A 27,973-nucleotide genomic window follows, 5' to 3' on the forward strand; every position below is an offset into this window, starting at 1 on the left:
TGTACGGGGCATTAGAATACCCAAAAGAGGGCAGAAGGAACATGGACTCCCAAAGCTGGGCAGGAGAAGTAGGGGCATCAGAAACACTGCAGTGACTAGAAACAGCAAGGAACTATATTGGGCAAATCTCATTGCTGTAGCCCCAAAATATATGTGATATATTACATATTCTTGGTAATTTTTGTTTTACATTGCAACATGAAGTCTATTTTGTCACTTTTGTACATTATGTATATACAGGACTCTGCAGAGACAGGTGGGTTTAAGCATACCATGAAGGTGGAACGGCGACAGTCTCAAGCCTTAACAGTGTCACTGACAGTGGTCCGATGTCAGTGGCGCTGCTAAGGCTTGAGATGCCGCCATTGATCCATTTTGTCGCGGGCCTGTGCTCTGTAGCCACCATCTGGTCCATCTTGGTCATTGAAGTTGGTTTCTTTGAACATGTTTTCATTCACCACTGGAGTGGTGTAACATGAGTTTTACATGACCTGGCTCCAGTCACCTAATCAGATATCTACATTGGAAAACGTATGCTTAACTCGTGTTTTGGTGACAACTGTACAATTTTTGAATTTTTCTGTGTCACAGACAGTTGTTGTCACCAGAGCAAACAGAGACTCCAACCAGTATGGACACAGATATCAACGAAAACTTAACAGAAAATTGAACCCTTCTGTACTCTATCCAAAAATAACAAAAATGTTTCTACATACACTATAGTATATGCCTAACAAGCTACTTGCTGCACCAGTGATTGCATGATCATACGACCTACAAAAAAAAAACTTCAGCACAGGCGATGACACATTTAAAATGTTTGGAATATTTTTTCATATTAATCTTTACTTATAACTCAACAGAGAAATTAGTCACTGAACTAAAGCTATTAGAAAACATTTTGAAGCCTAAAGTGGTTGTAAAGGCAGAAAGATTTTTATCTCAGTGCATTCTATGCATTAAGATAAAAAGCCTTCTGTGTGCAGCAGCCCCCTTAACACTTACCTGATGTCCCTCTCTGTCCAGCGATGTCCACGAGTGTCTTAGCCATCCGAGATTCTCCTTCCTGATTGGCTGAGACACAACATTGGCACCATTGGCTCCCGCTGCTGTCAATCAAATTCAGCTAGCCAATCAGGGGAGAAAGGGGGTGGGGCCAGGTTGGGGCTCTGTGTCTTAATGGATACAGGGAGCTGTGACTAGGCTCGGTGCCCCCATAGCAAGCTGCTTGCTGTGGGGGCACTCAACTTGAGGGAGGGGCCAGGAGAGCCGAAGAGAGACCCAAGAAGAAGAGGATTCGGCTGCTCTGTGCAAATCCACTGCAAAAGAGCAGGTAGCTATAACATGTTTGTTACTTTTATAGGGAAAAAAATGAGACTTTACAATCACTTTAAATTGTCCTCTTCGTTCCTCCCAAGACCTCCTGCTTTCAAGCTCCCTTGTCACCTCCTCCCATGCTCACCTCCAGGACTTCTCTGATGCATCTCCTATCCTCTGTAACTCCTTACACCAATCTGTCTGATTATGTCCTACTCTGTCCACTTTTTGACAATCTCTGAAAACTTTTCTCTTAGGAGAAGCCTATCCTGCTTCCACCTCAGAGCTGTTCTTATATCTTCTCCCTCAGCCTATCTCCCACAGTTATTACCTTTTGTATCACTTGACCCTGCCTATTAGATTATAAACTCTAACAAACAGGGCCCTCCATTTTCTCCTGTATTGAATTGTATTGTAAATTCACTGTCTGCCCTCATGTTGTAAAGTTTTGTGCATACTGTTGGCGCTACAGTATATAAATCATAAATAATAACAATAATTTGCCTTTTTTGCTTAATCCAATGCAACCGAATGCAGCAAACCTTGCTTGCAATGCTTCTGTGAGCAACTATAACCTCATGTGATTTAATACAGTGAAACCTTCCTGTCTAAGAACCCCAGAGGTAGGTGCTTGGAACCAGAAAATGCTCATCCTCTGTATTTTTTTGTTCAGATTTAGGGCAGCCACAGAGATTTAGCACATGGTAGGACCACCTGATCTACAGGTGGCACCTACCACAGAGGCTGTGGCCACATTTTGAGTTTGGAAATGTCATGTCTGGCTGGAGTGTTCCTTAAAAAACAAATTTCATTGGCTATCAAACTAATGAAACTGTCTAATTTTAATGAATAATGCTTGTTAATTTTCCTGTTTTACATGTTAAATTGTTTCCCCACTAATAGAACATTTTTTTTTTAAATTCTTGTTTGCTAGCTCCGGAAAGCTGTAATGGACCATATCTCTGACTCTTTTCTGGAGACGAACGTTCCCCTGCTGGTTCTCATCGAGGCAGCAAAGAGTGGTAATGAGAAGGAGGTAAAGGAATATGCCCAAGTGTTCCGTGAACATGCCAACAAATTGGTGGAGGTAAGCCTTTGTTTCACATCAAAAGACGTTCTTTCATGTTCCTTGTGAAGCATTAAAGCAGTCTGGACGGATGTTATATTACCTTTATGAGATAATGAGCTGTGCAGAGCTGGTTTTCAAGGTATATTTTTTTTCCCTAAACCCCCAAAGATTTTCTTTTATTGTTGTTGAAAATCATACAGTGAAACCTGGATGTTCTGTAATGTGTTGGTGTTTGGTAGAAAGATATGTACTTTATAAGGTATACTTGTACGTGTGCGCTTGATACTTTGTGAGTCATTATTGGCAATAATAGTTGTTTCAAATAGTTTCAATATGCAGAATTTGTCATTATACATACAAAGTAGCACACATGACTATGACACACGTATTAGTAAGCAATGCACTGTACATAAATGTATAAGTGAATAAAAACTTTGACAGAGTAGGAAAACATGGCAACATTCTATGTATAGTACAATAGTCATTGAGTTTAGGATAGAAAATAACAATAGAATCAAAGCCTCAAATGACATATGTACTGTGCATAAATATATACAGAATAATAAAAGAAAATATAGAATCGCGCTAAAACTGTAAATATAAAGTGAATATGAATCACCCACCGATTGAGGAGCAATTTAAAATTCAGCATAAATCAAAAATGAATGTGTCAGGTCACCTGTATCCAGGTGACAGATGCACCCCGTTGGGGTCAGGAGTGCACCGCTATGATAGTGGACCCTAAGGCTGACTGCTGTGGATGGAACTCGGGGTGGTTCAGGAAGGCAGGTCCCCTGGAGCACCAACACGGATCTCACAGTGAGTTAGAGCATAGATTCCCCAGGGCGTGGAGTCTAAGAGCCAGCAGGTGTTCACCAGAGCCTCTGGTGGTGAGGATGGACTGGGCTGCAACTGGCTCCAGGTCGCGGGCCCCAGGGTCTCCCAGCTCACGCTCACGGTAGGCTACAGGACGATGGAGAGGAAACAGCAGCCCAGGACAGCAAGAGATAGTAAGGAGATAGCCAAATGTCGGGGCAACTAGCAGACAAGGATAACAGAGAACATACCAAAAGTCAGGGTCACAGGCAAACAGGGATAGTCGAGAACGCGCCAAAGGTCAGGGTCACAAGCAGACAGGGATAGTTGAGAACAAGCCAAGATCGGTAACAGAGACAGAGACAAACTTAGAGCACAGGGCAAACAGGAAGCCAAACACACAATATTGCACGGCAAGGCAGGCTTGGAGAATACGGTGTTAAATAGTGGTTCCTGTTGAGGCTAGGGTGGAGCCACACAGAGGGAAGATTACTTAAGCATGCAGGTGTGAGAGTACAAGCCTCAAGGCTGATACACAGACCAGGTAAGAGACAGACAGGTCATGAATGTATTACTGCAAGGTCATGACAGAATGTATATGAGTATTAATTTCTAGAAACAAGAATCCCATAAGCACAAATACACATGAATGAAAACCTTCTAAACCACAAAATAATAAATCTCCAAATTCAATTATAGCAAGTAACTATAATAAGTGACATTCTTATAAGTGAATAGATATATAATGTCCAACCATATATATATCTAACTAAAATATATGCAACATCCACCCATGCAAAATAAGTGAAATAAAGTCCATCCACAAATAAGGTGAATCTTCAAATGTTGGTATAGAGAAGATTGTGCTGAATCCACCACCGCTTTATAGAGAATCACTTCTTACCAGAAGCCCAGGATCCCCCATTACAGAGGATCAAGGGAAGCCTGTAGTATTACTATATTCTCCAGGGCGTACCGAGCAGGACCCATGCACTTCAGATCGTGTGTGGTAGTAGTACAATCTCCAATGTACACCATACAGGACCACTACTCTTCAAACCGCCTCATTGAATTCAAGCCTGCGTGTTGCCTATATTTCCTAGGAAATATAGGCAATAGCATTTGTCTATATTTGCCAAACTCTCTGGGACCTTTGTGCAGTCACTGAATTAGTGCACTAACAGAGATTTAAGACCACACCACAGTGCTCTATATGCACAGATAATTCTTCAGGTCCATATCTGAACAAAGTTTGTTCAAAACAGCTGCTAGAGTGGATTCTAAAGGTACTGCTATGTGCACATGCTTGAGGAATGGAAAGTTTACATTTTACATTGATTTATATAAATTAATTTGTAGCATCCATGGTGTTGTAAAGGATTTGGAATGGCTGGTAAATTTCATAGACCTGCTAATACAAGTCACATCCTCGTGTTCTATTTGGTGAAAAATCTAGGGATGCATGGGTATATATGTTTTGCTTTCCTGCAAAATGAATAAGCTTGATTAAATAGTTATTAACATTGCAATAGTGGCATATGCCAATGGTGCAGGGGTTCCTTAACAGACGCAAGAAGACAATATTTTATTGAGGTTTTGATGAGAGCTTCCAAGCTGTTGAAGTGGGCGGACTAGGAAGCAGATGTTGAACTAAGGCCTTGGGTACTAGTTATACACAAGCAGGATGAAGCAGCAAGGGTCATTTTCATATCCAACGTTATTGTAAATACAGGGTTTTGAGGGTGAAAAAGATAAAGGAGGTGTAGCCTGATACAAGCTTTGCAAATGACATGAAAATCCTTATGCTAAGATGTCTGGTGCCAAATCAGTGGCTAGTGAATGAGATCTGAGTCACGGTAGTCTTACAAAGATGGGATACTCCTTATTTTTGATATCCACATTTGAGAACCCTATTAGTCTAAAATTTCCTAGCTCACAACTTCTATGTCTGTTCAGGCCCTAAAGAATAGGGGTACTGTAAGGACTTGCCTTGAGAATTTACAGTCTTGAAGATCTGCCTAGAGCATACACAATCTGCTGGTTATCACTCATCACTGCAGCTCAGGTCTCTGAAGTGCATGCCTGTCCTAATCAGTAGTTAAGTTTCATTATGGGAGTTTAGCCTTGATCTGATAAACAAGTTTGTCTGTTTGTTCATGCTCTGAGCAGGTCTATCTTTCTCTAGCATATGTCTAAATGTTCATACCTTGGGTTTTCCAGTCCATTTTTAGGACTGGGTTGTACTTATATTGTCTGTGCTTGCCCTGAGCATTGGGCTGTTATGTCTGCTATTGTAGGTCTAGTCCTAAACTCAAGACTTACACCACTCTTACATCTCTCCTGCATGTTGTCAACTGTTGCGCCTGACAACACAGAGGGTCTACCAAACTCTGTGATTGTTTGATCAGGCCAAGGCTGAATTCCTACCATTTAATGTAACCATTCTTGATTAGGGTACAGGTGCGAGCTGCAGAACCCTAAGCTAACTAGCTAACAACAAGCAAGTTAGGATTGTACTTCCTGAAGTGTGCCATCAGAAACATTCAAACTTCCAAGAGAGATTTGACTCTCATTAATGTTGACTCCAGGCTTTCTGTATGTGAGAGACAACAAAGGGCTTGTGGTGGGTGCATATAGGAATTTGTCTCCTGCCTCACAGCCAAGAACATCAGACCACTGGCCAAAGGGGTTGGGGGTAGAGAGCTCAGTCTTCCTACCCCCCAAAGTCTGACACAATGCACTAGATGATGGATGAGGAATATTACATACCTCCCAATTTTTTGAGATGGGAATAAGTGACACCTATTAGCAAAAGTATGTAGGCATAGGACACACCCCCCTGCCACGCCCCACTTAAAGGGTGAATAAAGGAACAAAATATTATTTAAACCCACAAGGGCTTTTTTTTTTACCACTACTATTCCTTTATACTGGCTTTTGAAATTTACAAATGCAGCAATTTAGAAATTGGATGGAAGGTTTAGCACTGGGGAACACTTTTTTAAAGATAAAAAGTGCATTTTATATACAACTTTATAGATCAGACCAAAATGAGGGACAGGTGAGGAGGAAAGAGGGACAGAGGGACTTTGTTCCAAATCAGGAAAAGTCCCTCAAAATCATGGACAGTTGGGGGGCTATGATATTCTACATATATTCTACTCTCTCCTGAGACTCAAACCATTTGTTTCTATGGATAGCGTTGAGTCATAAATATAAATTTTGGGTAAAAAAGTATAATATGAAAGTTCATGCATTAATTCAAAGTGATTGGTTAACAAAACATTTCAAAATAAATTAGCATTTTTTTTTACTGCAAAGTACATTTATAAAATGAGCAATGTATACAATTCAAATATTGAATCTTATTCTCTTTCAGACTACAGATGGGTTAACACATTTTGAGTCAGACTCCATTTCATTCTTATATTTGAACTTTTCCCCATTAGAATAAGACATCAATTACCAAGACAGCTTTCAATGGACAAAACTGGTGTAAAAATTGGAAATTTACTACGTTGTATAAAATTAGACGGAACCTGCTAAATGGAAACATAATTATAGTAAGATAGCCATTTTCTTTGCCATTTAGGAAGTAAAAGCAATGCATTTTCTGAAGTAAATATAGATAAAACTTAATTTATACGCAATATTAGAATGAATCGGACTGCATTAGAAATTATACTGTGAAAATATTACCTTTCTCAAGTAGGGAGTTTTTTATTTTAACTTTATCTTAAGTTTTACAGCATCTCTGTACTCTAGGCTAATCAGAGTAAATGTGATATTGTGCAGAAGGCACCATGAATTAATCTTAGAGTTCTGCCGAAATAAAAAAAAATGAAAAGTCAGCAGCTACAACTACTGCAGCTGCTGACTTTTAATATATGGACACTTAACTGCCCAGGGTGCCCGCAATGTCCTCACCCGAAGTTGATCTGTCCCTCGGCTCCCGGGTGGAGGTGCCACCATCTTCGGTAAGGGAATCAGGAAGTCGCGCTGCGTGGTCTCTACTGTCTTCTGGGACCTGCGTGTGTCCCAGAAGACAGCGGGGGGGCGGAGGAGGGGACGGACATTGCGTAGATCGCCGCAGATACTGCGGCGATCTATGCCTGGAAGTGGGAGCAAATACCTGGATTATACAGGTATCTGCTCCCCCCTGAAAGGTGCCAAATGTGACACCGGGGGGGGGGAATCCAAAAAGCGGAAGTTCCATTTTTGGGTGGAACTCCACTTTAATCATTTTATCTGTGGGCCGTGAGTGTGTGACTGCCACCTTGGGAACAGGTGGTGTTTCGAGCTGGTGAAGGAGCTTTGCAGGTACTACCACCCCTGGTAGATGTTATCCCCGAGGCTCGCTTAAACTTAGTGATTTACTACCTTCGGCAAGATGATGTACAAGAAGCTTTTAACTTGATTAAAGACCTAAAACCATCTACTCCACAGGAGTATATCCTCAAGGGTGTTGTGAATGCTGCTCTTGGACAAGAACTGGGCTCGGTTTCCAATTGAGTACGTGGATACGTGGATACCAGAAGTGGGCCTTAGAGATTGATCCCCTGCCATCCGAACACCGTGATCATCAGCAAGCTCAAAGGCCTTGGCTGGGCTATAGCCATCTGCCTTTTAAGCTTGCCGTTTGGTAAGCTCAATCAACAGCTACGGTGGTTGGGCACACTGCTTATATATGCACACTGTGGTGTTATTATTTCTTTGCATGTTCCCAAAGGACATTTTGTTTTCCCTGATGTCAACCGTTATGGACTTAATTTTTTAGCGCAGCTTCCCCCATTTCTTAGACTATTTGGTGTTATCGCATTGTATGCTGCTGCTTTTTGCCACTGTTTTGCTAGCACAGTATTTCTACATTTCTATACTGTACCACAACTGACAGCCTCTCAGACACATATAAACCTCAGGACAAAGGATTATTTTTTAAAAATAAAAATTTCTATTATTTATGCTTTTGTGCTCACAAAAAAGGATATCATTTGGTCTGAATGAGTCTATCTTAAAGAAGAACTTCATTAAAACTAACAACTGTTGAGACAATGAACACTTTGGTCAGGACTATGTAATGTACCACATAATGTATAGAGTGCAGGGGTCAGGAGTAAATAACCTACAAAACAGCATATAGAGTGCAGCAGCCTGGGATTAACCCTCTGTTCACATCAGAGTGCCCACTTTTATCACAATCCCCAGCACTTCCCTATAGGTCAGTGTTCCCAGAGTTCCTCCTTACATCAGAGTTCCCAGTGTCCCCCGTTACACCAGAGTGCCCCCCTTACATACGAGTTTCCCTTTACATCAGAGTCCACAATCAGATTCTCCCCAGCATTCCCTTCTTACATCAAAGTCCCCTGTGTTATCCCTTACACCAGAGTCCACAGAGTTCCCTTTAATCAGTAAGTCACTAGAGGGGAGCAGGATTTTAGGGTGAGGAACCAGTACCAGGGTGCAGAGTAGGAAGTCAGTAGTGGATACTGTGCATATTGTGCATGCATTTAGCGAACACAGCGATAGAGCGCTGTACAGGCAGTGGCCCATACTGAGCAAGTGTTGGCCAAACATAGCACTACAGAGCTAGTGGTCCATAATCTGCATGCATCTACAAACTCAACACCATAGTACAATAAGGGCAGCAGCATGCACATTTGTTGGCCAAACACAACACTGGAGAGCTCGAAGCCCATACACCACATGCACCAGGCACAGCGTAAGAAGTCATGAGACATGTAACCCCGAAGATTTCGAGTTTTGATGTCCCCAGGGCTCATTCCCCAAGCGGAAGTTCTGGGAAGGATTGAGCAGAGGGACACAAGAAGAGAAAAATCATGGCAGCTAAAAAGTAAGAATTGGGGGTCACAAGAAATAAAATAACATTATAGTATCTACTATTGGAGTGGATTTTAATGTAAAGAGCAGTGGATCAATGTGGGTTTAATACCACTTTTTTAACTCTTAAAAAACAGACTTATCTACACTTAAAGGGTAACTCTACACAGATAAAAAAAGTATCCCTTGAGGTGGGGTTGTGCCCACATTGCAAGGGTTTTTGGCATGTTTTGTCTAGGGGAGAGGAGAAAAAGTTTTACCCATTGTACCTGATCCTCCCACTTCAAGCAATGCTTTATTATTTGTCTGGAGTTGGGCTTTAAAGGCCAAGTCTAGGCTTACTTGTACTTTAACCACTTGCCGACTGCTGCACTGATATACGTTGGTACAACGGCAGCGGTGGGAAAATGGGCGTACCTGTATGTCCCCTTTAAGAGGTGGGGATAGCAGGTGCCCACCGCGTACAGCGTGATCGTGCCCGTGGGACTCGATGTCCGCCAGTCTCCCGGCGATCGTGTCACAGAGCCGCAGAATGGGGAAGTGTCTATGTAAACGAGGCATTTCCCCGTTCTGGCTTGTGTCATGACAGAGATCACTGCTCCTTGTCATCGGGAGCAGTGATCGCTGTCATGTCAGTGGTAGCCCATCCCCCCCCAACAGTTATAATCACTCCCTAGGACACACTTAACACCTTGATTGCCCCCTAGTGTTAACCCCTTCCCTGCCAGTGTCATTTACACAGTAATCAGTGCATTTTTATAGCACTGATCGCTGTATAAATGATAATGCTCCCAAAATAGTGTCAAAAGTGTCCGATGTGTCCGTCATAATGTCGCAGTCCTGGTAAAAATCGCAGATCACCGCCATTACTAATAGAAAAAAAAAATTATAAAAAAAATGCCATAAAACTATCCCCTATTTTGTAGACGCTATAACGTTTGCGCAAACCAATCAATATACGCTTATTGTGATTTTTTTTTACTAAAAATATGTAAAAGAATACATATCGGCCTAAGCTGAGGAAAAAAATATTTTTTTTATATATTTTTGGGGGATATTTATTATAGCAAAAAGTAAAAAATATTCCTTTTTTTTTTCAAAATTGTCGCTCTTTTTTTGTTTATAGCGCAAAAAATAAAAACCACAGAGGTGATCAAATACCACCAAAAGAAAGCTCTGTTTGTGGGGAAAAAAGGATGTCAATTTTGTTTGGGTGACACGTCGCATGTCCACTCAATTGTCAGTTAAAGCGACGCAATGCTGAATCACAAAAAGTGCTCTGGTCAGGAAGCGGGAGAATCTTCCCGGGCTGAAGCGGTTAACCTCCCTGGCGGTTTTCCCGAGTGTGGTTCGGGGTTAAAAATCAGGACCATTAGTGGTAACCCCGAGCCACACTCGGGATTACATCGCAGGATCCTGGTGTGGCATTACTTACCTTGTCCCCGGGATCCTGCGATGTCCCCCGCTGTGTCTGCGGGCTCCGTCCTCTGCCGGAAGCCTCTCTGTGCCAGGCTCCGTTCCCTGCAAGCGTCGCGACGCACGGGGCGGAGCCTGGCGGCAAATTCAAAAAAATTTCAAAATCATAACACATACAGTACTGTAATCTTACAGATTACAGTACTGTATGAAATGATTTCACATCCCTTTTGTCCCCAGTGCTTTGGCCAATGCCCTGCATGCAGTTTTATGTGATATATACTGTTCTTTCTGCCTGGAAACTGGAGATTGTCCATAGCAACCAAAAAGTGTCCCTTTACGTCAAAAATGGCTTTAGACCAGCTAGAAAACAGCGATAGTAAATTAGAACACTTGCAGAATTGAGCGATAGTGAATCGTGGGGAAATTTATTTTATTACTATTTATTTTTATTTTTTTTAATTATTTATTTTTATTTATTATATTATAATTTATGTTTTATGTTTCAAACTTTATCATACCCGGGATATCTACTAGACTCTGGTTTGGACAGATTTAAGTGTGTTATTGTTAAGAATTACAGACCTACAATATAAAACGCCAAATTTCCATGCAAAATAATGGTACCGCTTTCAGCACCTAAAATCCGAAATAATCATACCACCAGGAAGGTTAAATGTTGTGTCTGAGCCGGCTTGGTTTAAGGTTTTAGTAAGCAGGGTAGCAAACTGCATGCAACGGTAGTAATATGAAGGAATCAGCCAGGTCTACTGTGCCTACTATATGATTTCAAATGCATAGTTGTAGTTTTGGACTGGAGTGAGCCATAAGCCGCGTACACACGGGAGGAATGTCCGACAGAAAAAGTCAGACGGAAGCTTTTCATCATCTATTCCGATCGTGTGTAGGCCTCATCTGACTTTTTTTTTTTCGAAAATTCTGACGGACCTAGAAATAGAACATGTTCTAAATATTTCCGATGGAACCAATTCCTGTCGGGAAAACCGCTCGTCTGTATGCTGTTCCGACGGAACCAAAAACGACGCATGCTCTGAAGCAAGTATGAGACGGAAGCTATTGGCTACTGACTATTGAACTTCCTTTATCTAGTCCCGTCGTACGTGCTGTACGTCACCGCGTTCTGGACGGTCAGACTTTGGTGGGACTTTGGTTTGACCGTGTGTAGGAATTCCGTCGAAGTTCCGTTGGAGAAATCTTCGGAGTTTATTCCGACGGCAAAACCGGACGTGTGTACGTGGCATTAAAAGTTGTTTGCTTCCATTCTTCCCTAAAAAAACAAAAAGATAAAGAAAATATTTTGTACACGGTCCTGATGCCTACTTAGCCTGGTTTGATTAATTCAGGCTTTCTGGACTCTGAAGAGGTAATTATCAACTATTTGTTTCTATCTAAATTGTTTCCTATTCATAAGGTGGTAGCATGAAGAAAGATCTTATGGCCCTGAGACAAGCAAATGAATCTTGTTTGTTTGGTAATGATATCTTCAGCGCTCAGGAGGCAGATTCAAATGATTTGTGAGCCGTCGGTTGCTAAGCAGCACATATCTTTGAAAATAATAATAATAATAACAGCAGAATGTCTGCGTTCCTGTCAAAGTTTCTTATTTCCGCTTTTTCTGGACAATAAAACAGCATGTGATATGAGGAACATGGGGTGTATCAATGAGATCAAATGGAAAGTTGTGTGGTATTGCATATTCTACCCTGGGTGTGTCAATTATTTATTTTTTTTTTATATTGTATTTTATGGAAAGTTCACATATATTGTAGAATTCGTATTGCAACTTAAAACCACACTAAAAAAAAATATTTTAGGTGTAAAGAGGAGTTTAAGGGGGTAGCTGTTTGGTCTATATTGTTTGTTTTAATAATACTGAAACCTTATCCAAGGCCAAAACTTTTTTGGAAGTTTTAAATTGAGTAGGAAAACATTAAAAGCCACCGTCTGAAGCAACTTCTGGAGGAACCCTTGGGTTCAGTGGAACCTTGGTTGTGATTCTAGCATAAGGAGAAAACTATTCAGTCTCAGGTCACCCAAGAAGACACCTGCCCACTCAATGAATTTGGATGAGCAGCGGTTTAACCTTAAAGTGTTACTAAACCCAGGACCATGCATTCACTATATCTGATCTCCCACAGTACACAGAACATGGAAATGCAATTATTTAAGTAAATATAAGCTGATAAATACCTTTTCTCATCAGCAGTATGTAGCAGTCTTGTGAATTCAATTAGCGTCTGGTTAAAGCTTGTAGGAGGAGTTTTCATTCTCCCCTGATTGTTCTAGGAGGCTACAGGACCCCTGACCCTCTGTCTGGACAGTGCTGATTGGCCCTGTGTTGATCACATGCACCCTCCCAAGAAAAAAAAAAAACCTAGCAATACACACCAAACTAAGCGTGTGCAGGGTGACTCCAAAGGCTCTGTCTTATCAGGAGATGGATTGGGGTCTGTGGAAGAAGGGGAGGATCAGAGAAGACAGAATCAAATAGCCTTTTTACACAATACAGAGGATTAACCCCTTAGGTTCCACAGTGAGTATAACAAGCATGCTTTCCTACATACATACAGACTGATTTTACTGTTGTGGGTTTAGTAACATTTTAAGCAGCCTAGTAAATATGCAGTATTGAATATACCCGATGAAAACATCTTTTTTTTTTTTTCCTGAACATAATAAATAAAGTAATTATATATAGAGAGAGAACATTTAACAGTGCATTTTATTTAAATTAAAAGTGGTTCTAAAGTCTAAAAGTTTTTTTCTTTTTACCTTAACTGCCTCCCACCCGCTGTATAGACAAATGACGACGGGCGGGATGCTCTCTTGTTCTGGGCCAACGTGTTTACCCATGTGATCAGCTGTGTCCAATCACAGCTGATCACATGTAAACAAGGAGTTGCCGTTTATCGGCTCTCCTCGCCTCACACTGGCAGTGTGTGAGGAGAGGAGAGCCGATCAGCAGCATCTCCCCACAGGGGAGATCTGTATAGGTAATCAGAACACTGATCATCAGTGCCCTGATTACAATGCAGCCTCAATAGTGCCCATTAGTGATGCCACGCTGTGCCCATCTGTGATGCCAATCTGTGCCTATCAGTAACACCAGACTGTGCCCGTCAGTGATAACAATTTGTGCCGGTCAGTGGGGCCAATCTGTGCCCATCAGTGATGCCACCCAGTGCTGCCTTTCAATGCCCATCAGTTTCTGCCTCTCAGTGCCACCCATCAGTGCTCATTAGTAAGGGGCCCATCAGTTCCGCATATATTTGCCACCTAACATTGTCCATAAGTGCCGACTATCAGTGCCCATCAGTGCCGCCTATCAGTGCTGCATATCAGTGCCACATATTAGTGCCTCCTCATCAGTGCCACCCCATCAGTGCCACTTTATCAGTGCCCATCAGTGCCCATCAGTGCAGCCTATCAGTGCACATCTGTTACAACATTTTCTGACAGAAACAAAGAAAAACTTTTCTTTTTCAATATTTTCGGTCTTTTTTTGTTTTTTTTTTAGCAAAAAAAAAAACAGCTGTATTACATACAGTACCACCAAAAGGAAACTCTATTGATGGGAAGAAAATTATAAAAAAAATTATTTGGGTACAGCGTTGCATGATCGCACAATTGTCATTCAAAATGTGACAGCGCTGAAAGCTGAAAAGTGGCCTGGGCAGGAAGGGGGTAAAAATGCCCAGAATTGAGGTGGTTAATATATTCTCTGTATTAAGGTAAAAAACACCACGCTAGGTGTCCTGGTCCCCCATTCTCTAAACACTTTCTTGGCTCCTATCATCGCTCTAGTGCAGTCTCCGGCACTGTTCCCCCCTCTCCCTGCTCTCACAGGAGACACTGAAGGCAGCGGAAGCCATAGGATACTGCTGCTGTTGGTCAACCTCCTGTGAGTTGGGATTGGGGGGTGTAGATCACCAGTGCTGTGTGTGTGTGTGCCTATAGATGCACACAGCCCATCCTGGGAACACACACCTCCTTAGCACCTGGCTTGCTAAGGAGACACCCCGAAAAGGGAGAAGGTGACAGCTTCAGAAGGGGACTTCCAGAAGAATATCATTGACCTCACTGACCTCTTTTTTATTAAAAAAACAAAAAACTTTTGTATCATGTTAATTATAAACCATGTTTGTTTTCTTCATTGGTGTTGGAAGTATCTGTTGCCATCTGTATTACTGCTCTTTGATAAAGAAAGTGCATTTGCTTACAAAATCCTATAATGTATCATTTAGAAGGCTTGTCTTGGTTATCTATCCATCTACCATTTCTTGGATTGCCAATGGCTGTCCATAAGAAGGTGACGCTTTAACTAAGGTAGTGTTCCCACAGTTTAATGGATAGGCTTATGGTGCAGGGCCTATTGTATTTATACATTGTAGTCTGGTGAACTACCGTATTTATTGGCGTATAACACGCACTTTTCTCCCCTGAAAATAGGGGGAAAATCGTGGGTGCGTGTTATACGCCGACATAGTGCTGCCTCGGAGGGGAAGGAGGGGACTAGCGCTGCCAGATTAGACAGAGCCGGATCTCCTGTATACTCGGCTCATCTTGACCCAGCTCGGCTCGCAGTCATGCCCAGTCCCACCTCCTGGACGGCTCCTAGCATGTCACATGTACCCGATTGCGAGCTGAGTCCCAAGGTGAGCCGAGTACACAGGAGATCTGGCTCTGTCTACATCCGCACTGGCTACATTAACAGGCACTGCTGAGGCTGCAGATGGCCACTGAGCAGGCTGCAACGATGGACAATGGCAAGGATGGAGATGGTCACTGATCAGGCTGCAATGATGGGCAATAGCAAGGCTGCAGATGGGCACTGAGCAGGCTGTAATGATGGGTAATGGCAAGGCTGCAGATGGGCATTAATCAGACTACAATGATGGGCAATGGCAAGGCTGCAGATGGGCACTGCTGAGGCTGCAAATGGGCATTGATCAAACTACAATGATGGGCAATGGCAAGGCTGCAGATGGGCACTGCTGAAGCTGCAAATGGGCACTGATCAGACTACAATCATGGGCAAGGGCAAGGCTGTAGATGGGCAATGGCAAGGCTGCAAATGGGCACTGCTGAGGCTGCAAATGGGCACTGATCAGACTACAATGATGAGCAATGGCAAGACGTCAGATGGGCACTGCTGAAGCTGCAAATGGGCACTGATCAGACTACAATCATGGGCAAGGGCAAGGCTGTAGATGGGCAATGGCAAGGCTGTAGATGGGCATGGCTGTGGCTGCAAATGGGCACTGATCAGACTACAATGATGGTCAATGGCAAGGCTGTAGATGGGCACTGCTGAGACTGCAAATGGGCATTGATCAGACTACAATGATGGGCAATGGCAAGGCTGTAGATGGGCACTGCTGAGACTGCAAATGGGCATTGATCAGACTACAATCATGGGCAATGACAAGGCTGTAGATGGGCAATGGCAAGGCTGTAGATGGGCACTGCTGAGGCTGCAAATGGGCACTGATCAGACTACAATGATGGACAATGGCAAGGCTGTAGATGGGCACTGCTGAGACTGCAAATGGGCATTGATCAGACTACAATGATGGGCAATGGCAAGGCTGTAGATGGGCACTGCTGAGGCTGCAAATGAGCATTGATCAGACTACAATGATGGACAATGGCAAGGCTGTAGATGGGCACTGCTGAAGCTGCAAATGGGCACTGATCAGACTACAATGATGGGCAATGACAAGGCTGTAGATGGGCAATGGCAAGGCTGTAGATGGGCACTGATCAGACTAAAATGATGGGCAATGGCAAGGCTGCAGATGGGCAATGGCGGGGCTGCAAATGGGCACTGATCAGGCTGTATTAATGGGCACAGATCAGGCTGTATTAATAGCCACTGACCCTTTTTTTGCTTCAAAATCCGTTATTTGAGATTGAAGTTTTTTTCCTGAAACATCCCTCTAAAAATGAGGGTGCGTGTTGTACGCCAATAAATACGGGTATTTATATTGATAAAATTTGGAGAAAGTAATATTATAGACACATATAGATACCAGCGCACCTCATCTATAATTCCCAAGTTGTTTACAGATCCTAATGATGTTATTTTTCCCACAAGCTGCTATCAGCCGGGAACATTACTTAACATTCTTCCTGCATCCACACAGATAATAAACCACAGGGTATGAGACAAACAAATGTAACAGAGCGAAATACAAGCCACTGTGAATAGTTAATGAAAGACAAGGCAGACGTGTACGAGCGAGAGGACGGCTTCTTTTGTTTCATCCGAACACACAAGCCGGCCGTTATTTTTATTATTTTTTTTCCTGCTCCGTGTCACTCGGGTCTGCAGCAGATCTGACCAGTGAGCCAACTGCATCGTGATGGTGCAGAGACAGAGGCTGGGTGATTGGTAATGTACAAGGAGCAGCCTTGATTGATTGCAGCACCAGAAGCATCATTAGGTGGCTCCCTGGGAAGAGCGCTACAAATATGGAATACACATAATTACCCGATAGTCATCTAAGTCTCTAATGTGATATTTCTGTGTAAAAAGGGCGCAGCAAACGAGGTATGCATGTTTTATGCCGTAATATGCAAACAGCTAAATATGCAGTTCAAATGTTATGTAGCCAAGCTGGGCTGCATGTCCTACACGTGCACAGCCATGTGGTGGGGGGCATCCTTGCTCTTTAACCCATTCCTGACTGGTATCGGCGGGTTCCCTAGACTCACTTTAGTGCTAAGGGCATGAGATCCTCCCCTGGATCCAGTATTAGAGACATCCACTGGGCCTGGCCCGAGAGGATCAACAGTTGTCTGTCCCATATCTTTCCTAAGGCCTTAAAGGATAAGTTCACCTTTAAAAAAAAAAATACATGAACATCTTTTTGCAGGTTAAAAAAATCTGCATTTATTTATTTATTTATTTTTTACGTGGATAAACAGATCGCTGGTGCCATGTAGGACTCGTGCAGACTTGCCAGTGTATCTGTCTGCACAGGCTTTATGCCGCGTACACAAGAGCAGACTTTTCGACGGACTAGGTCGGACAATTCGACCATCTGTGGGCTCCAGCGGACTTTTTTTTCCCAAAAGTCTGACGGTCCTAGAAATAAAACATGTTTCAAATCTTTCCGACGGACTCGAGTCCGGTCGAAAAGTCCGCTCATCTGTATGCTAGTCCGACGGACAAAAACCGACGCTAGGGCAGCTATTGGCTACTGGCTATCAACTTCCTTATTTTAGTCCGGTGTACATCATCACATACGAATCCGTCGGACTTTGGTTGATCGTGTGTAGGCAAGTCCGTTCAGTCGAAAAGTCCTCCGGACCTAGTCCGTCAAAGTCCGCCTGTGTGTACGCGGCATTATACCTGCGAAGGCTGCTGGGACTTTTAGTTTCCCATTCACAGAGGACTGGGAATAAAAAACATGGCCGGGGTGGGCAGAGCCCGGAGAAGATGCCCGCTGTCACTGGGGAGGGAGGAAGAGGCAGAGATGTTGCAGCTTCTGGAACATGTTATGTGTTCCACCCTAAATATGGAGATAAAGAGGTCCCCAACCAAGCCTCCTTAGGGAACAGGGGCAATTGGACTATCTCGGTACAGTATAAAGGAGTAAATTCAGATATATGAATAAATATGTAGAAAATTAGTTGATCTACAAGTTTATTAATACAAAATTAATAACACATAATGAATAATCAAATACAGATTAAAAGCATGGTAACAATCCATGTGTATCACCAAGATAATGATCCCCAAGCGGGGAAGATCACAGTGGGATAGTTGATCACGAATAGCATCTCAACTAATGCAGTCTAATGCTGCTTCATCAGGAGGATATCTGTAATTTGATTGACAAGTGATCAATAACAATACACTTGACCAAAGTGATAACAACATTTAATACAATAAATATAAATGACAATTAATATATAGGGGGGGAAGCAGAGTTACTTACCCAGAACCCTGGCATGCACAGGACGCAGGACGTCACCTGAAGGGTCTGCCCCGTGGGGGGGGGCTTACAAATCACTGGACTGGTATCTAAATAGATGGGGTAAGACAGATGGTATGGGTAAACTATGTACTTAGGGGGGAAAACTGGGAGTGGAGGGTTGTGACTGGAGTGAGTGTGTTGGGGAAGGGATAGATTAGTGGGGGAATGTAAGTGAGGAAATGGGGAGCGTGTTGGGAAGGACAAGGGGGAGGAAGAAAAGGAAGAAGGGGAATGGAGGGGGAAAAAGCAGAAAAGAAAAAAGAGGGGGGGATTGGGGAGTGGTTGTTGTGAGTTAGTGTAGGATAGTAGGGAAAGGAGAAGGGAAGGAAGGGGGGGAAGGAGGGAAGAAGAAGGGAAAAAGGAGGGGAGGAGGGGGGGGAGGAAAGGGGAGGGAAGGGGAAGGGGAGAAAAGATAAAGAGATAAGAAAGAAGGAAAGGGGAAGAGGGGGGAGAGAAAAGGGGAAGGGGGGTGGAACCAATGAGGGAAAGGAAATTGTGAAGGGAAAATGAGGGACATGGTATGTATTATATATAGATGCAGTAGATATGGGGGTCCCGGGAAATAGAATCCCACTGAGGATAAGGGTATCAATGTTCAGTAGGGATTTTGCACCACTCAAAGGGAGAGTGGGGGTGCGATAAAACCCACACAATCCTGCCCAATATGAATGACCTAAGGGGAGATTGGGCAGGATTGATTGGGCATGCTCCTTGTTAGCAGATGAACTGATTGGCACCTTGTGCTGCTTTCTTCCTCCCCCACTCTGAGCTCTGATACCAATTCAAATGTGGGTACCTACACTGCTTACATATAAAAATGACATATGATGATATAGTTATGGTTACAGAGCTGCATTCAGCTGTCAGTTGTCATCAGTCAGTACATGCTCTTCAGAGATCCCGACTTTAACCACTTCAACCCCGGAGGATTTTACCCCCTTCCTGACCAGAGCACTTTTTTCAATTCAGCACTGCGTCGCTTTAAGTGATAATTGCGCTGTCGTGCGACGTTGCACCCAAACAAAATTGATGTCCTTTTTTTCCCACAAATAGAGCTTTCTTTTGGTGGTATTTGATCACCTCTGCGGTTTTTATTTTTTGCGCTATAAACAAAAGAATAGCGTCAATTTTGAAAAAAAAAACACATTATTTTGTACTTTTTGCTATAATAAATATACCGCAAAAATATATAAAAAAACATTTTTTTTTCCTCAGTTTAGGCTGATATGTTTTCTACATATTTTTGGTAAAAAAAAAATCACAATAAGCGTATATTGATTGGTTTGTGCAAAATTTATAGCGTCTACAAAATAGGGGATAGTTTTATGGCATTTTTATTTTTTATTTTTTTTTACTAGTAATGGTGGCGATCTGCGATTTTTATTGGGACAGCGACATTATGGCAGACACATCAGACATTTTTGACACTATTTTGGGACCATTGTCATTTATACAGCGATCAATGCTATAAAAATGCACTGATTACTGTGTAAATGACACTGGCAGTGAAGGGGTTAAACACTAGGGGGCGATCAAGGGGTTAAGTGTGTCTCGATGAGAGAGAGCTGTGATCACTGTCCTGTCACTAGGCAGAACGGGGAAATGCTTTGTTTACAACCTACCTCTCCGTGACACGATCGCAGGCACCCGGCGGACATCGAGTCAATGGGACCCACGCGCCTGCGACATCGCTTCTTAAAAGGGACGTACCTGTATGTCCTTTTGCCTACCAGCGCCATTCTGCCGACGTACATTAGTCACCGGCTCTCTGCCCTGTGAAGAACGAGAACTAAGCGATCAGCTGTCTTTGATTATTCAGTTCTTGATCTTAAAGGCAAAAAAGAAAACAATGCAGGCGCCTCTGAGTTAGACTGTAATGGTGTATTTCAAAGAAATCACTTAGTAACTAGAGGCGCCTGCATTGTTTTCTTTTTTTGCATATCCTGGAGACTGCTTCTGCTTCCCTGCTAAGGCTGGCCCTGAACAATTAGACTTTATAGCTGCATAAGAGCTTACTGGCCATTTGGACTTCAGTAATAGGATCTATTTTCAGTACCAGCGCCACATGTATATTTGTTTCTTGATCTTAGAGGCTGTGGGGGACAGATGCAGCTGCAGACCCCTGTTGCATCCACCTAGGTGAGTATGTGTGTTTGTTTTTTTTTTCTTTTCAAATCCCACAATTATCTTTTAAACTAAGCCATGGGTAAAATACAGGGACTTCCACAGAAAAGTAGTTGGGGTACAAAAAAGAAAGGGGGGCTTACATTGGGTAAGTGGAGGCCCATGTTGAATATTATTAATGAACCTGTTATGACAAAGACAATACAATATGAGAAATTGGGTATTGTTCAGAAAGTTGGATAACATTTTGTTTTCTTTACATTTTTTTCAAATTCCAACTACACTATATTACCAAAAGTATTGTGACTCCTGCCTTTACATGCACATGAACTTTAATGGCATCCCAGTCTTAGTCCGTAGGGTTCAATATTGAGTTGGCCCAACCCTTTGCAGCTATAACAGCTTCAACTCTTCTAGGAAGGCTGTCCACAAGGTTTAGGAGTGTGTCTATGGGAACGTTTGACCATTCTTCCAGAAGAGCATTTGGTGGAGAGGGGATTATGGTGTGGGGTTATTTTTCAGGGGTTGGGCTTGGCCCCTTAGTTCCAGTGACGGGAACTCTTAAGGCGTCACCATACCAAAACATTTTGGACAATTTTTTAGGCTCCCAACTTTGTGAAAACAGTTTGGGGATGGCCCCTTCCTGTTCCAACATGACTGCGCACCAGTGCACAAACAAGGTCCATAAAGAAATGGATGAGCGAGTTTGGGGTGGAGGAACTTGACTGGCCTGAGTCCTGACCTCAACCAGATAGAACACCTTTGGGATGAATTAGAGTAGAGACTGCGAACCAGGCCTTCTTGTCCACATCAGTGCCCGACCTCACAAATGCGCTTCTGGAAGAATGGTCAAACATTCCCATAGACACACTCCTAAACCTTGTGGACAGCCTTTGTGCGTGTAAAGGCAGATGTCCCAATACTTTTGTTAATATAGGGGTTATTTACGAAAGGCAAATCCACTTTGTACTACAAGTGCAAACTACAAATGCAAAGTGCACTTGAAATTGCACTAAAAGTGCACTTGGAAGCGCAGTCGCTGTAGATCTCAGGGGGACATGCAAGGAAAATAAAAAACAGCATTTTAGCGTGCACATAACTATTTTCTTGAATTCTAGCCAGTTTTCCTTTAGTTCTATCACATTTTATTTCAAGTTTTTTTTTTTTTTCCCCATAGCACTGCACATTTTTATTTTTATTTTTTATGTATGTGGTTTGGAAATTACTGGAATAGAGACTTGCAAAACCAAGAGAAGTAGAGTGGAGAAGTGTGGCATTGTGCAAAGAGAGAAAATTATGAGTTTTTATAGACAAGGGACAATAGTAATTGTAATTTAAGAACTGCACAAACATGCCCATAACACTGTTCAACAATTGCATCTTACCTCCCTCGGGAGCAATATATAAAAATGAATGACTTGCGGGAAGGAAAGTTGGAGGCACTCTTATATAAGCCAATTAGGAGCGTTCTATGCACATATAATGCATGCGTAAGAAGCAATTTAAAGTGAACTTGTGTTTATATGAAATGTGGTTATCTGCAGACATAAAACTGTGCACATAAAGTCTCCTTTATGTTTGCTCATTTACCTTTCAGAGACCCCTAGGGTCCCTAAAATCCAGGGTGCAATTAGCCATCCTGTTGCCATGCCTGGCCCAAATACTTTCTTCGTCTCAATTGCCCTTCACTTTGCTACTTTGTTGGGCAGACTCAGTAACAACAGTTTGACAGTGAGGTGCAAAAGGTGGGAACTATGAAGTTAAGGTCAACTTTAGGAAATTAAACCACTACTCAAATAATAGAGTGTTTAGGACCTTTCTGAGAGGCTAAGAACATACTATACATGTAGGCACCTTTAGATGAGTTAGTGGTGCTCCAGGTGAGAAAAGTCAAGCACAAAACGAAGGATAAAAAGCAGTGAGAGAAATCCTTCTAATGCCCCGTACACACGGTCGGACATTGATCGGACATTCCGACAACAAAATCCTAGGATTTTTTCCGACGGATGTTGGCTCAAACTTGTCTTGCATACACACGGTCACACAAAGTTGTTGGAAAATCTGATCGTTCTGAACGTGGTGACGTAAAACACGTACATCGGGACTATAAACGGGGCAGTGGCCAATAGCTTTCATCTCTTTATTTATTCTGAGCATGCGTGGCACTTTGTCCATCGGATTTGTGTACACACGATCGGAATTTCCGACAACGGAATTTGTTGTCGGAAAATTTTATAGCCTGCTCTCAAACTTTGTGTGTCGGAAAATCCGATGGAAAATGTGTGATGGAGCCCACACACGGTCGGAATTTCCGACAACAAGGTCCTATCACACATTTTCTGCCGGAAAATCCGACCGTGTGTACGGGGCATAAGAGTAGTGGTCAGTTGTATGTATATTGAAAGTACTGGCAGAATTGTCGGAAGTGTATACATACATTCATAAGGTTGCTGGATACCCATCCTAGGGTCAAGCTACCTATTTTGGAGAATATGACTGTTTCCACACAGAGTAGGTACATTTGATGTTTATCAGGGTTTTCTGGGGATTACAGCATTGTTTTAGGCTGTAGTCAGGTCCGGTGAACAATGGTAAAGGGGGTGAGGCCCCAAAATGGAACCAATGTGTGGATAGCACAAGCACCTAAATAAAAAGGCACTTTCAAGTGGATTTTTCTGAAATGTCGTTATTTATTGATCATAAGAACATGTTAAAACACACCATCCATGTGTTTTACGGCTCTTTAGTGGCCACTTTAATAGACAGGATCTTTGTACATTCCCAGAGTATATACTGGGCTGAAGGAAAAATATGGCTCCAATTATAATAACAGTATAGTCATTATAAGGCCGATATTGTTCCAGTTGGAGTTGTGGATGTTCTACACAGAATATTTGCTCAGGCCCGCTCCTGCTGACCCTAGACAAAACCTTGTTCAGTATAGCTGCAGACGGATTTGTCGTAACAAGAATCAGTAGGGAACTATTCTTTCTTGCCTGTGAAAGGGTTGCCCTCTTCATGACCAGGGGTCATTGAAACCTAGATGCCCAGACCAAGTGATGGCACATCAATATGTGTCTGCTAACTTGAAAATAACTCGATAACTATTTTTTTTCCCATAACTAAGGTGTCCGTTTATGAAGCAGTGAAATCTATTCACTGCTTCATTCTCCGGCATTCACAGTGAAGATTTTTCTCCTCTGTGTGCCTGTTTATGAAGCTTTGTAGATCGCTTCACCTTTGGAGGAGTGAAGAGATCTACAAATGCTTTCAACAGTGGAGAACGGCCCCTGATACTGGAATCTCGTGAGACTTTACGAGATTACAGCACCAGAAATACAGAGATGTCAGTTTATTAAGCAGTGATAAATTATCACCGCTCAGTACACGGACAGACGGCGTGGATTAATGTTAATAAAATAATGAGTCCCCCTACATTATATACATATGTATACACACACACACACATTATATATACATGTATATACACATATATTATATATATATACATATACACATTATATGTATATATGTATATATATGTATACACATAAATATGACAGGGGGACATGCTTACAGTGTTGGGGGGTCTGAACGAGGCATAAGGAAGTTAAAAATCTTCCTCCTTCCCCCTCAGATCCCCCCAGATTTCCTCTTCACTCCCAGATTCACCACCTCTGAGCTGGTGAACCTGGGAGTGTGAATTCTGACTCAGATCACCAGTGAAGCGGTGAGATCACCGCTTCATAAACTGGCCCTTTCTGTGTCATTCAATGAGGATTCTCCGTGTGTAGAGATAATCGGAGGGAGAACAAGTTCAAACATGTTCTCCCCCGATTATCACTATTTCATAAACTGTTTATGGACTGTGATCAGCGGTGATCCTCGGGATCACCGCTGATCACTGCTTCATAAACGGACACCTAAGTACCTAAATCCTTTTGACATTGCCTTTTTACATTTACATTTATCTAGGCTATTTAGAGTTCTTCTCCACTGTTAAACTGCAACCAGCTATTGTCATGACATTGTGCTCCCGAAAATACCAGAGCATACTGTTGCATGCTGCTGGTTCACTGCTGGATCAGTGTTCTCTTCACAGGGGGACCTGTGCTTGAGTCAACCAATTATATATATATATAGTGAAATGCTGTTTTTCTCTTTTCAGTCCTCCTCAGTCTTTGCTCAGATCTGAAAGTCATTTAAACAAAATCTTGTCTGCTACATTCCTGATCTTTTTGCACCAAATTATCCCATTAACATCTGACCTTGGGAGGTTTGAAAGGCCAAATAATTTTGCCATGGTTTTTTTCGCCATCTCAAGTCAGTATAGTTTTGGCTAATTTTCCCTGAAACTTAAGTCCTATGCCCCGTACACACAATCAGAAATCCTGCCAGCAAAAGTCCGATGTGAGCTTTTGGTCGGAAACTCCGACCGTGTGTATGCTCCATCAGACTTTTGCTGGCGGAATTTCCGCCAGCAAAAGATTGAGAGCAGGTTCTCTATTTTTCCGACGGAAAAAGTTCCTATCGGATATTCCGATCGTCTGTAGCAATTCCGATGCACAAAATTCCTACGCATGCTCGGAAACAATTCGACGCATTGAACTTCATTTTCTCGGCTCATCGTAGTGTTGTACCTCACCGCGTTCTTGGCGGTCGAAAGTTCAGAGAACTTTTGTGTGACCGTGTGTATGCAAGCCAAGCTTGAACGGAATTCCGTTGGAAAAACCATCCAAGTTTTTTCCAACGGAAAATCCGCTCATGTGTACGGGGCATTAGAGAGGGGCTGAAGAGGAGCTCTTACTCCAGCCAGCTGCTTGTAAACATTTCAGGGTGGTTTATCTATGTTCTTAAATGTGGCCAGCAAATAAGTGAGCAATCCCGTACATCAGAAGAATGACAGCAGTCTCAGTCTCCATCTCCATCTCCATCAGCAGTCTCCATCTCCATCTTGCCCACCCCCTACCCCAGGGTTTTCACTCTGCCCCCTGGGCTTAGTCATGGAGGCCTTGGGGGAGTGGACTGTGACCGAGGCGGAGATAGACTGAGGGTGCTGTCACTCTTCTGATGTACAGGATTGCTTGGTGTGCTGATTGCATGATTCTGCAACTTTTTACTCTGCAACTTTGAGAGCAGTAAAGATAGATTCTTAACCCCACCTGCACCCTGGATGGAATCCACCAGATGTGGCTGCACAAGCCAGGGTGGGGACCCGAAGTTGCCTTTTAGGTTCACAGCAAACAAGTCATGTAGACAATGATTGTTAATCACCACTGATCACCAACTTTGAAGCTACCCAGTTCTTTACCTGCTCTGGGCTAGTCAATATGTCTGATTTAATCCCCCCTTATACCCCAAGCATTAATGTACCTTTCCTTTGCTCCCCCACTTCTCTGTTTAGTGCAGGGAGCTAAAGGAAATACCTGATTTGGTCATGTAAGAGCATATGACTCACTCACATGTGACAGCATTTTACTGTTATACCGGGAGCCTAGAACCCTGTGGAATCTACAGTTTTGGTGGCTTGCAGCTTAAACAGCGGTTTCCTTTACTCCTTTAATGCATAGTTTGGCAGAAAACATATACACTGTTGTATTCCATTTTGAAGCCATATATATATATATATATATATATATATATATATATATATATATATATATATATATATATATATATAATTATATATACAGTATATAATAACAGCTAAAATATAACAAAGAAAACCCTCTTGGCTAACCTACCGATATTGTTGTTAAACGGTCTGAAACATTTATTTTCTGAGTGGCCAGATTGGCAGTATGTAATACTGAATAACAGCAAATACTGAACATTCCATGTAACACACAGACACAAATCAATTGCCTGGGCAAATTTCAACACATGGGACTCTCCTTGGAAAATGAGAACGATTTGTCAGTGTATTGTCACATAGAAAACTACAGTGCAAAGACACAATTACTGTTTCTCTAGGTTTGTATATCCAGTTTAAACACATTTTTTTCAGAGTGCAATTCATTTTTTTCTTCAACGATGCATTATTTATTGTTCCTTTTATCACATTTTTTTTTTTTTTTTGTGAGTTAGTTCCTGAACCATATTGAACCTAAAACAACCCTCTCAATGGATTTTTTTCATTCTTTTTTACTCCAATGTTATGTCTTTTTTTTTTTTTTTTTTCATTTTCTGGCATTTGGCACATTTTTTAATTCATGAAAAAAACATAAGACCATTTTAAATTAATACTTTTATTTCTTTTTAAGGCTGCTTTTACACCATTAAAATGTATTAATGTAATAATAATGTAATAATTATACTAATGCTTGATAAAACGCATATTTTGGGGGTTATTTACAAAAGGCAAATCCACTTTGCACTATCAGTGCAAACCACAAGTGCAAAGTGCACTTGAAATTGCACTGAAAGCGCACTTGGAAATGCAGTCGCTGTAAATCTGAGGGGTTGATCTGAAATGAGGGGAAGCTCTGCTGATTTTATCATCCAATCATGTACAAGCTAAAATGCATTTTTTTTATTTTCCTTGCATGTCCCCCTCGGATCTACAGCGACTGCACTTCCAAGTGCACTTTCAGTGCAATTTCAAGTGCACTTTGCACTTGTAGTTTGCACTTGTAGTGCAAAGTGGATTTGCCTTTAGTAAATAACCCCCGTTGTGTCTACACTGAAGTGTTAGGCTCCATTCACACCAATACGTTTTTTCATGCTTTTTTGCAAACACAGGACATTATTTTTAACATTCTTATGAAATACGTTAAATAAGTTCATATGCATTTTTGGAAAGGGTCATGGACTTTTTAAAATGCAAAACGATGCTTTTAGGGTGTTTTTACCACAATTTTGCAGTGATTTTGCCGCATTTTTAAATCTGCTCAAAAACAAATTTTCAAAAAAAAAAGCATAAAAAAAACGCAAAATGCAAATCACGGCAAATTTGTGGTAAAAATAAATAGCGTAACGAAAAGCACTGCGGAAACGCTCAAATGCAACATGCATGGATGTGAATCATTTTGAATGGCAGCCCAATGCACATACAGAGCACACCACAGGGCATAACATGGTTCTAATAGCTGTTGATCCTGCCAGTGGATCTACTATTTTTTCACTTTTTTTTTTAACAGGCTGACCACCCTTTATTGTCTGCGGTGAAATTACAGAGTAGTGTTGTCACCCTGTGGGCAGAATAGTCTTAGGTGGACATGTAGTTTTATATGGACATTATCCACTTGCCGACCGCTGCACGCCGATATACGTCGGCACAATAGCAGCGGTGGGCAAATGGGCGTACCTGTATGTCCCCTTTAATTGGTGGGGTTAGCAGGCGCTCACGTGCCCGCCACGTACAGCGTGACCTTGCCCGCGGGACCGG

At 42.2% G+C, this 27,973-nt stretch overlaps 1 protein-coding gene across 2 annotated transcripts in view; it reads left to right on the forward strand.

Annotated features, from left to right (window-relative positions):
* LOC141120431 (catenin alpha-2) overlaps window positions 1-27,973 on the forward strand; it is an 863,441-nt gene that overhangs the window by 126,416 nt on the left and 709,052 nt on the right. For both annotated transcript variants that reach the window (XM_073611011.1, XM_073611012.1), the window contains exon 2: window positions 2,252-2,404. In XM_073611011.1, coding sequence (XP_073467112.1) covers window positions 2,252-2,404 — 153 coding nt within the window. The remainder of the gene's footprint in view (window positions 1-2,251; window positions 2,405-27,973) is intronic.

This window comes from Aquarana catesbeiana, linkage group LG01 (assembly GCF_042186555.1).
Source record: "Aquarana catesbeiana isolate 2022-GZ linkage group LG01, ASM4218655v1, whole genome shotgun sequence".
In the NCBI taxonomy this organism is placed as follows: domain Eukaryota; kingdom Metazoa; phylum Chordata; class Amphibia; order Anura; family Ranidae; genus Aquarana; species Aquarana catesbeiana.